This window comes from Eumetopias jubatus, unplaced genomic scaffold (assembly GCF_037043125.1).
Source record: "Eumetopias jubatus isolate StellerSeaLion01/CBP00866 unplaced genomic scaffold, mEumJub1_p1.0 scaffold_13, whole genome shotgun sequence".
In the NCBI taxonomy this organism is placed as follows: domain Eukaryota; kingdom Metazoa; phylum Chordata; class Mammalia; order Carnivora; family Otariidae; genus Eumetopias; species Eumetopias jubatus.
Genome location: NW_028274819.1, coordinates 113,941,117 through 113,952,209, shown reverse-complemented (window position 1 = coordinate 113,952,209; position 11,093 = coordinate 113,941,117). Strand labels below are relative to the sequence as shown.

At 48.5% G+C, this 11,093-nt stretch overlaps 2 protein-coding genes across 2 annotated transcripts; one reads left to right on the top strand and one right to left on the bottom strand.

Annotated features, from left to right (window-relative positions):
• The first annotated feature begins 570 nt into the window (after positions 1-570).
• Positions 571-993, top strand: LOC114204108 (ribonuclease P protein subunit p20-like). The gene has a single exon (XM_028097311.2). It carries the CDS (start codon positions 571-573, stop codon positions 991-993), a length of 423 nt encoding a protein of 140 aa, XP_027953112.2.
• Positions 994-5,250: 4,257 nt separating this feature from the next.
• Positions 5,251-10,236, bottom strand: LOC148162708 (voltage-dependent N-type calcium channel subunit alpha-1B-like). The gene is made up of 6 exons (XM_088017528.1): positions 10,147-10,236; positions 9,673-9,789; positions 9,204-9,272; positions 7,758-7,849; positions 5,397-5,541; positions 5,251-5,259 (listed from the first exon to the last, which is right to left on the bottom strand). The coding sequence occupies exons 1-6, from the start codon at positions 10,234-10,236 to the stop codon at positions 5,251-5,253; spliced, it is 522 nt and encodes a 173-aa protein (XP_087873654.1).
• Positions 10,237-11,093: the final 857 nt, after the last annotated feature.

The following is an 11,093-nucleotide window of genomic DNA, read 5'->3' as shown; positions in this document are numbered from 1 at the left end:
CCTAGCAATCTCTGTTCTGCATCTATTGGCTTGTCTATTTGGGGTACTTCACATAAAAGGAATCCTACAATACAGAACCATATAGGGCCTTTTGTGCCTGACTTCTTTCACTTAGCGTGATTTTTTGAGGCTCAGCCATTCATTTGGGTCAGAACTTCATTGCTTTTTAAGGCTGAATAATATTCCATGGTAGGTATATACAAGTTTGTTTATCTATTCATCCATTGATGGATATTTGGGTTGTTTCCACCTTTGGGCTGAACTGTTTTCCACAAAAGTTGCTACATTTTACATTCCTATCACAATGTGCAAGAGTTACTATTTCTCCATGTCCTTGCCAATGCTGGTTATTTTCCATTAAAAAAATTATTATCTTTCAGGATCCCTGAGCCGTAAGGGCAGCCGCAGTCTCGCGATCCTCCGGCGCGCGGCTTTTCTTCTCTTCCTCGGTCCTGCGTGTCCGGTGCCGCACGCTCAGTCCGAGCGGGTGGGCACAGCGCTTGAGTGGCTTGGCCCGGAGCGGGCCGCGTGCTCGGGAAGGGGACTGTGGACCGGAGAGTGGCACACAGCATGGCAGAAAACCGAGAGCCCCGTGGGGCCGTCGAGGCTGAGCTGGACCCAGTGGAGTATACCCTTCGGAAGCGGCTCCCCCACCACCTGCCCTGGAGGCCCAATGACATCTATGTCGACATGAAGACTGACTTTAAGGCCCAGTTGGCCCGCTGCCAAAAGCTTCTGGACGGAGGGGCTCGGGGTCAGAATTCATGCAGTGAGATCTGCATTCATGGCTTGGGCCTGGCCATCAACCGTGCCATCAGCATTGCCCTACAGCTTCAGGCAGGCAGCTTCGGGTCCTTGCAGGTGGCTGCCAATACCTCCACTGTGGAGCTTCTCGATGAGCTGGAACCAGAGACTGATACACGAGAGCCACTGACCCGCATCCGCAACAACTCGGCCATCCACATCCAGGTCTTCAGGGTTGCACCCGAGTAATGGAAATGAGGATGGCCACCTTATCCACCCACCCCCACATAAGTCGGCTCAGAGATGGCTCTTCTTGTACTGAGTACAGTCATGGACCTTCTACCAGAGCCACGTAAGAAAAAGCCTGTCCCCTTACAGCCCAGAGGACTCTGAACTGCGAGGGAGAGTATTGTCTCTTGTTGGGCCCAAGCATTGGGTCTTCCCGAGTCTTTGTGGTCTGTGACCATTGTCCTAGACAATAAAAACTACCAAGTTGTGTTAGTATGCAGCCACCCCCGAAAAAAAAATTATCATTATAGCCATCCTAGTGAGTGAAGGAAGTGTGTGGTTTTGAGTGTCCTTAATGCCCAAAGATGATGAATGTCTTCATGTGCTTGTTGGCCACTTTGTATATCTTCTTGGCTAAAATGTCTATTCTGATTTTTTGCCCATTTTTTATATGGTTGTCTTTTGTAGTACCGTTCTAAGAGTTCTTTATGTATTTTGGATATTATCCCCTCATAAAATATGTGGATTAGTATTTTCTCCCATTCCTTAAATTGTATTTTTACATCTTTTATAATCCCCTTTGACACACAAAAGTGTTTAATTTTGAGTAGTCTAATTTATTTTTTTCTTTTGTTGCTAGTGATTTTGGTGTTGAATCTAAGAATCCTCTGACAAATCCGAGATCATGAAGTTCTGCCCCCTATGCTTTCTTCTAAGAGTTTTGTAGTGTTAGCTCTTTCATCAATTCTGGGTTCATTTTTGTATATGGGCTGAGGTAGGGGTCCATCTTTATTTTTTTGCATGTGGACATCCAGTTGTCTCTTCACCATGTCTTAAAGAAACTATTCTTTCCATACTGAACAGCTTTGGCATCCTTCTCAAAAATAAATTGTCCATAGATATTTGGATTTATTTCCGGAATCTCCATCCCACTCCACTGGTCTATCCTTATGCCAATACCATACTGCCCCGGTATCATCCTTATTAAGATATATATAACTGACATAATTATAAGAGACTTAAAGTGCATATTGTGGTATATATACATACATAAACATTGTGAAATCATTCCTACCATCTAATTAACACATCCATCACCTATATTTTTTGGTAGAACACTTACGTTCTACTCTCAGAAAAATTCAATTATACAATACAGTATTATCAACTATAGTCACCATGTTTTACTTTACATCCTCAGACATTATTCATATTATAGCTGAAAGTGTGTGCCCTTTTACCAACTTCTCCCTATTTCCCCAACTCTCTAGTCCCTGGCAACAACTCTTTTACTGTTTCTACGGTTTGACCTCTAAAAAAAATTCCACATATAAGTTATACATGCAGTATGCGTCTTCCCTTGTCTGGCCTTTTTCACCTAGCATAATGCCCTCAAGATCCATCCGTGTTGTCACAAATGACAGAAGGATTTCCTTCTTTCCCATTGCTGAAAAATGTGGGCGTGTGTGCGTGTGTACACACACACCAAATCTTCCTTATCTAATTCACCTGTTGATGAACACTTAGGTTGTTTCCATATCTTGGCTCTCAGGATTTTGATTTGCATTTCCCTGATGATAAGTGATGCTGAGCACCTTTACATGTACCTGTTGGTTACCTGTATGTCTTTGGAAAAGTATCTCTTCAGCCACATTGTTTTTACTCATGGTACCTTTATAGTAAGTTTTGAAATAGGGAAATGTTAGTTCTCTCACTTGGTCTTTAATTCTCAAGATTTTTTGTTATTTGGGGCTCCTTGCCATTCCATATGAATTTGAGGATCAGCTTTTTCATTCCTGTAAAAAGGCCACTGGAGCTCTGACAGGGATCACACTGAATCTAGAGCTCACTTTGTGGGGACATTACCACCTTACCAATATTAAGTCTTCTGATCCATGGACATGCATGTCTTTCCATTTAATTAGGTCTTCTTTAATTCATTTTAGTGATATTTTGCAGTTTTCACTGTACAAGTTTTCATCCCCATGGGTATTTATTTATTCCTAGATATTTTATCCTTTTGGGTGCTACCGGAACTAGAATTATTGCCTTAATTTCCTTTTCTGGTTGTTTACTATGTGCTGATTTTATACCCTGACACTTTGATTAACTCATTATTAGTAGTAGCGTGTGTGTGTGTGTGTGTGTGTTCTTCAGCATGTTCTACATATAGAATAGTATCATCTGCAAATAGAGATAACTTTACTTCTTCCTTTCCAATTTGGATGCTTTTTATATCTTTTTCTTGCCTAACTGCTCTAGCTAGGACATCCAGCACAATGTTGAGAAGTGATAAAAAGTGGGCATCCTTGGTGATTGGTATTAAAGAGGGCACGTTCTGCATGGAGCACTGGGTGTTATATGCAAACAGTGAATCATGGAACACTACATCAAAAACTAATGATGTAATGTATGGTGATTAACATAATTAAAAAAAAAGTGGGCATCCTTGTCTAATTCCTGCTGTTTGGGGGGAAAGTTTGTAGTCTTTCACCACTGAGTATAATGTTAACTGTAGGTTTTTCATAAATGTCCTTCATCATGTTATGGATGTTCCCTTCTACTCCGAGTTTGCTAAGTGTTTTTGTCATGAAAGGGTGTTAAATTTTGTCCAATGCTTTTCCGCACCAATGAGATAATCATGTGGGTTTTTTCCTCATCACATTGGTTAATCTTTGTATGTTGAAAATGCATCCGTGCATTCCTGGGATAAATCCCATTTGATCATGGTGTATAATCCTTTTAATGTGTTGTTGGAACTAGTCTGTTAGTATCTTGTTCAGGATTCTTACTATATATTTATCAGGGACATTGGTTGTAGTTTTCTTTTTTTGTGGCATCTTTGCTCGGGGTAATTAGGTCCTTTGGTATTAGGACAATGGCAGCATCCCAGGATGTGTCAGGAGGTGTTTGCTCTTCTACTTTTTGAAAGAATCTGAATAGGGGGCACTTGGTTGGCTCAGTCAGTTAAGCGTTCGAGTCTTGATTTCAGCTCAGGTCATGATCTCAGGGTCGTGAGATGGAGTCCCACGTCGGGCTCCGCAATCAGCATGGAGTCTGCATAAGATTCTCTCTCTCCCTCTTTCCCTCCCCCCTCTAAAAAAATAAAAAGAGTTTGGATAGGATTGATGTTAATTCTTTTCTAATACCATTTTCTAAATTGTGGTAAAACATACATAGCAAAAAGCTGACCAATTTAACCACTTTTAGGTGCACGGTGCAGCGGCATCAAGCACACGGACACTGTTGTGCAATCATCCCCACCGTCCATCTCCAGAATTCTTCCATCCTCCCCAACTGAAACCCTGACCCCATTAAACCCTAACTCCCACCCCTCCCCCAGTCCCTGGCACCCGCCATCCTACATCCTACTCTGTCTCTGTGAACTTCACTCGAGGGCCTCAGATAGGTGAAACCATACAGTTATTTTTCCTTTTGTCACTGGTTTATTTCACTTGGCATAATGACTTCACGATTCATTCATATTGAAGCATGGGCCAGAACTGCCTCTCTTGTTAAGGCTGAATGATAGTCCCTTGTATGTTCATGTCACATTTTGTGTACCAATCACTTGTTGGTGGGCACTTTGGTTGCTTTTACCTCCTGGCCATTGTGAATAATGCTGCTATGAACATATGTGTACAAATATTTATTCAAGTCCCTGTCTTCAATTCTGGCATATGCCCAGAAGTGGAGTTGCTGGATTACACTGCCATTCTATTTTCAGTTTACTGAGGAGCTACCAGACTGTCTTCCACAGCTGCTGCACCTCGTCACATTCTCACTGGCGTGAACCAGCGCCTGTTTCTCCAGCACCCCAGCGAATGGCAGGTGCGGCTTTCTTTCTCTTTTTCCCTCATGCCTGTGCTTACTCATCAGTCATGTTGGCTCTGTCTTTAAAGTGCAGCTCAACCCCCTTCATCCCCACCCTTCTCTAGGCACTGTCACCTCCAACCATCTCCTGACCACTCTTCAGCCTCTCCTGACCAGAGGCCAGAGCAAGGTTTTAAAGTATCAACCAGATTGTGTCATGCCACTGCTCAAAGTTTCCCAGAGGTGTCTGCTGACTTGGACCTAGTCCACTTACCACCCCAACAACCAGTTTCCTGAGGCTCATCTGCCCCAGGCACACCAGCTGGAGTGCTGCTTCTTTGTAACTCATCACCATGGCAGAGGCTAAAGACTAAAGGACAGTTGTCCCATGGAAACTTAAAACCCTTTCTGAGAAGGAAAGGCAAGGCCCACAGGAGCTCATGACAGAGTGGGTCCTTTTAGAGGTCATCGTCTCTGGGGAAACAGGACCATCAACACAGAATCCGCTTGTAATGTGACATGAATCAGTATCAGGGATCAGTGAGAGATGGAAGGGGGGCCTGGGATGGATTGAGACAGGTGGACACATGGGCACAGTGACCAGGACTTACCAGAAAGGAGCAAAGGAAGACGAAGGAGATGAAGTAGAAGTAGGCAAAGTCGCTCCCACACTCACTGGCATTGGTGTGCTCATCACAGGCCTGGTTGTTGAGACAAGACAGCATGATCTCATGCCAGGCCTCCCCAGTGGCACCCCTGAGAAGAAGGGCAGAGCCATGAGACCCACAAAGGAAGGCCCAGGCCAGCCTGAGAAGAAATCTCAGAAGAGCTGGCTCAAGTGCACACCCTCCCTGGGCTCCCTCCCACAGAGAACCCACTCATATGTAAGGTCTAGGTAAGAGATGCCTGCTTCTTAAAAAGAATCCTCTGGCATTAGGTTTTCAAACTGATCATTAACTCGGAAAGAACTAGTTACTGACAACAAGACACTGCACCAAAAGTCAGCACTATGGTGAGCGCCCCTTCATGGACCTCTGGCATCTCGAAGCCAACACAGCCCTTCCTGGCCTCCCTCACCCGGCATGTGCCATCCCAGCCTTCCCTGATTCAAGAAATGGGGGCTCCATCCCATTTCTTAGGCCAAGTATACTGCAGGCATCCCTGCCTCCATTCCTTCTCACCAGCTTCATCAGCTCATCTACCTTCAAAAACCAGCTAGACTCTTACCACTTCTCAGCACCCTGGGCTAAGCAACAACCACCTCCCCTGAGCTGCTGCAATAGCTTCCTCATGGATCTTCCTGCTCTGCCCCACCCAACGGCCAATTGGGTCCACTACACACAGGTGAGATCAGTCACTTTTCCTCTCAATGACCCCTCACTTACTGCAAAAGCCAACATTCACACAACTGCCCACAGCTCTGTGAAACTCGCAGCCTGCTCTTTCCCCGTGGTCTCTGCTCAGTCCACTCCAGCCACACCAGCGTCTGCTGTTTCCTGAACACACCAAGAACAGCCCCACCAGCCTGAGTGGCCACCCTGGAGGACCTTTCTTCATGGACTTTTGTCCCTGGGTGTGTGGCCAGCACGAGGGCCAGATGTGCACTAGACTAGCAGGCAGACCAGAGGCCTGGGCACCCCCCGACACTGGGTGTGCCTGCATGGCCAGCTCTCGGCACAAGTGGAGCCCACTTCCCATTAACAATGGCTAGGAGTAGGGGGCTTTTCCTGCAGGGCAGCTGTCCAATGCCAGGCCTGACTGATACTGGTGCTCACACGTGACACAGAGACCAGGGAGGAAAAGAGATCTTTGAGAACAAAGACTTAAAACTGAGGCTGGTTTCATAGGCCTGCCTCAACTCTTGCAGCACGAGGCAGGACGTTAATTAATGACGAGATGAAATGAACGTAATAGCTAAAGTCCAGAGAAATGATGTCATTTGGAGAAAGTGTAGGCCTAAGGATACTTGTCTATCTGATTTAAAAAACAAGAGTCAGACAACTCTCTCCAGGCAGCTTAGCTAAGCAGATCGGTCTGATCTCCCTCCATAAAAAGAAGAACCTCCACGGGCCCTGGAATGCATCTGCCTGGGATTCACCGCGCTGGGCATCTCCCAGCACAGGCCTCACAGCATCCTGGTGCATCTGCATGAACAAACACGCGTGTGGGCACCTCAGGAAGGGTTTTATGTCAGCACCCCTCCTCCACAAGTCCCTGCGAAGAGCTCCTTTCTTCCCTCCTAGGGTCATGTGCTGGGCTTGCCTTAACGAAGGGGACACGGAGGCAGTGAGACACATTCACCCCCTCCCCACAGCCCCCAAGCCAGGATGGGCCACAGACAGTGTGTCACGTCTCGGAACAGAAGCTGACATGCAGCCCTGTCGAGCACACAGGGAGGTGCTTGAGCCAGAAACAAGCTACTCTGCCTGCCTTGGAGCCTGGAGCCTAGGGGATTGCAGTCCTCTGAGCCATGGGGCACTGGAGGCACTCACTCTGGCCAGTTGAGCTCCTTGGGTCCCTGAGTAGCACATTCTGTGTCCCCCTGCCCTGCCCCCACCCCTGCCCCCGATCCCACAGACCCTGCATTCAACAAGGTGAGCAGATGCAAAGCCTATGGCCAGCACACCGAAAAAGGCCCTGCTGGACACCTTCTGTCCTCCCAGACCCTTGGCTGCAGCTTCACCAGAGGCCTTCTGGCCACCCCCAGGGATCTGAGCTGAGGTGGTCAAGGCCAGCCTCACCTGGGGCTCTCAGGTTGACCTCCCTCATGGACTTCCCTTCCATCTGTCCCAAGACCCAGGAACCATTAGGGAAGGAAGGAGGAAGAGGGGAGAAGAAGCTGGGAAGGCCCACTGAGGGGAAGCCAGCACAAGCTGGGGGTCGGAGGGGGGTGGCCCTCTGGGTCGGCACACGCCCTGTCCCTCCTGAATGGAGGAGCCTCTGAGCCTGCGCTGACTCCCCAAACAACACACCTGAACAGCAGCATCAAGGCTTGCAAAAACGTCCTGAAGGTATTGCGCCGGTTGATGCTGGTGTCATCATCCAGGGCAGTATTTCCAAAAACCTGAAATGAGAAAGAACGCTGCAGGCTGGTCCTGTTGGGTCCTCAGGAGCTGTGGCCAGGCAGAAGAGGATGTGTGCACGTGAGGACCCACAAGGCACAGGACGCTGCCCTTAGCCACCACCACTGCGGCAGGGGCTGGAGGGGTCAGCACTTCCAGCCAAACATGTCACTGCCCGCCCCCCTGCCCAGTTCCGCATGTCTACACCTGCAAATCCGCATGCCGAGTAAAAATGCCACCCGGAGCTAAGTTTACATGGGCTGCGCTATATATAAGACAGGAAGCATTTGAAATTTCACCTTGTCATCAATGACTCCGAAGCAATAATTTTATTGGTAATAGCTATGAGGTCAACTTGAAAGTTTCTTTCTAAATTTCTGTGCAAATATCACAATGGGCTTTTTATCCATTTTAATTGATTTATTTTTAGGGTTAGGAATGCAAACAAGTCAGTAACTGTACTTGGCTTAAAATCTGGAATCTGGCTGAAAAATCTATGAACTATCACATATTCACCAAAAACAAAGATCAGTGACCCTTCTGGTCTTATAAATTCCCAAACCAAAGCAGGCACAAATATATATATATATTTTAAATAGGATCAGATCTCAGCAAATTTTAAAGGAAGAGAACCTTTTCAATCCCTGAAGTAGAGTTTAAAAATCACTTCTCAGCTAACCTTTAAGACAATGGCTTCTCCCACCATAATTTAACATTTGGATCTATCTCCCATCCTACTGTTGAAAAGTGGCCAGATGCCAAAGATTTAAAACTGGAACACTGCTTTCTTTTAAATGTTTTTCTAAGTAGCTGACAAAGGGTTCTTTGGCAAAATAAAGGCAATCTAACTTATCCAAGCTGAACTTGACAGGACAGTGATCTGCTGTGATCCTGTTGACTTTTTTCTTCTGTAATATATAACTTCCTGTAAAGGATCAGGTCAACACTCTGGACTAACAGAATGACCAGCTGGTGCTTTGCAGGCCACTCAGAACTAGGCAGATGTGCTCAAAAGCTCCACCACCATGGGGGCCCGGCACCCAATCAAACATGCCCATCAACACCCTAACAGCCCAATGGGGTTCCACTCAGGAGCACAGCAGAGCATTTTCCCACAGACGGTGGAGCTACGCCTCACTAGTGGACTCTGGGTGACAGGCCCAAACCCGTGGTGCCCAGCCTCCGTGTCCTTATCGGTAGAACAGCCTTTCTGAGAATTAAGTTCATAAAGTGCTTCAAACACAGAAATGTTCCCCAAGTGCCAATCTGTCACTGATGCTATTTGATGACCATGATCAGTGCCCTTCTGCCCCAGGGCACAGGGGCCCCTTCTGCTCCCTGACCCATCAGGCGCACCCACCTGCATGCCATGATGGCGCAGATGAAGAACAGCATGGCAATGAGCAGACACACGTAGGTCAGGGCCTGTGGAGACATACAGAGGACAGGGCACCTCCAGGGAGGGCTGCCCAGCTACCTTGCTCGGGCCTCATCTGCAGAGTGGACGGTGGCCGGGTCTCTGGGGCCACCCAGACCCCAGCGACCACAAATCCACCCCCACTGACCATGAAGCCCCTCCACCAAGAGACCGCCTCAGTTCCTTCGTCTATAATCAGTCATAGAACCCACCTCAGAGTCAGTGAGCATTACCAAGATGCTCTCTGGATCACTTAAAATGTCTTTGTAAACTACAATAGGATAACGGGTGCCAACAAGGAGCCTCCACGAGGAGGGGCTGCTCTGGTGGCGAGGAGGAGGTGGTGGCCACAGCACTGTGCATCACACAGGGGAGGGTCAGGGCACGAGGGCCGTGCCTGGGCTTCACCTTGAAGGACTGGACGAAGGTCCACAGCAGGATGCGGATGGTGTAGCCTCGGCGCAGCAGCTTGATGAGCCGGGCAGCACGGAAGAGGCGGAGAAAGCTGAGGTTGATGAAATTGTTCTGTAGGGAAGAGAGGCTGTTCTCTAACCTGCGGAGACCAGCCTCCTGCAACTGCAGGTGCTGCTCCCCACCCACCTCTCCCTGGCGTGCTGTGGTCCTGAAGAAAAGTGCATACAAAGAGAGATTGAACAAAACGTCACTGCTCTATGGTATAAGCAGCAATCAGCCACCAGAAAACCTTCCAAAAGTAAAGCTTGTCATTGCAAATCACTTCTCATGCAGCAAATCAAAGAAACCCCTCCGCTTTAGGCTCCCCTGCACCCAACAGGGAGGGAGAGAGAGAAAAATTCTCAGAAGCAGCTCCTTGCTGCCAGGTGGAGCCAGGAGACCAACTGTGGATGGGCCTCTAACACTGACCGCCTCTGGCAAGACACAGCCAAGCCGTCCAAGTGCCGGGCAAGGCTGCTTCTTCACCGAGAGCCTCTGAAGGGCCCTTCGCTTCTCCATATGGCTAGCAAAGCCCCTGCCGCCTGGGACCTGGCAGAGGGGCAAACATCTCTTCTGGGGCTGCTCCTGGTGCCTGCAGATAAGTCACCATAGGAAGGGTAAGTGTTGGCGACCCTGAGGCCCACACCACGGAAGCCACTTATGAAATTCGCAAATGGTCTCAACTCCAGAGATCCCAGGGTATCTAGCACTGCTCCCTCATCCAAGAGGTTCAAAATCAAGCACAAAAAGAAGCAATAAACTCTGGACTCCACAGATTACCTGGGAGTGAGGCTTACCCTGGCCCAGGGGCGCCTTGAGTTATTGGCACATCCCTTTCAGGGAGCACGGCTCTGGACGGTGTCCACGACGTGGGGGTGCTTGTGGCCCTGGGCAGTCTCCCACCCTCTGTCTGCTTGGAGACCAGGTGCCCGCACGCAGCCTGACAGCAGCTTCCTGCCACTTTGGTGTTTTAACATATGCAAGCAGCTCAGGCCTAGACACATCGTATCGCCAGATTCAGTGGTCAGATGAAGAGAAAAGAACACGACGTGTTGAATGAGAGCAGCAGTAGGAGAGCACGTGCAGGAGGCATGGGGAGCCTGGGGAGAGCTGGCCGCCCTCCCTCCAGGGCTGCCCATCTGCTCTAGGCTGGGCTGAGGCCTTTGGTGGAGAGGCAGGTCTCACTCTTACTTCTAAGGACAGTGGCCCCAACCCAGCCCTTGTCTGCCTCTTCAGTTCCCACCGGGGTGGCTGGAGACTAGACTGTCTCTGCTGGAGGGCTAGATGTTGGAGCCATGGGGTGGGAGGTCTGGTAGTCACAAGGAGGTGCTGACTGTGGTCCAGATCAGCAAGAAGGCAGGAGTGGACCTTGAGGT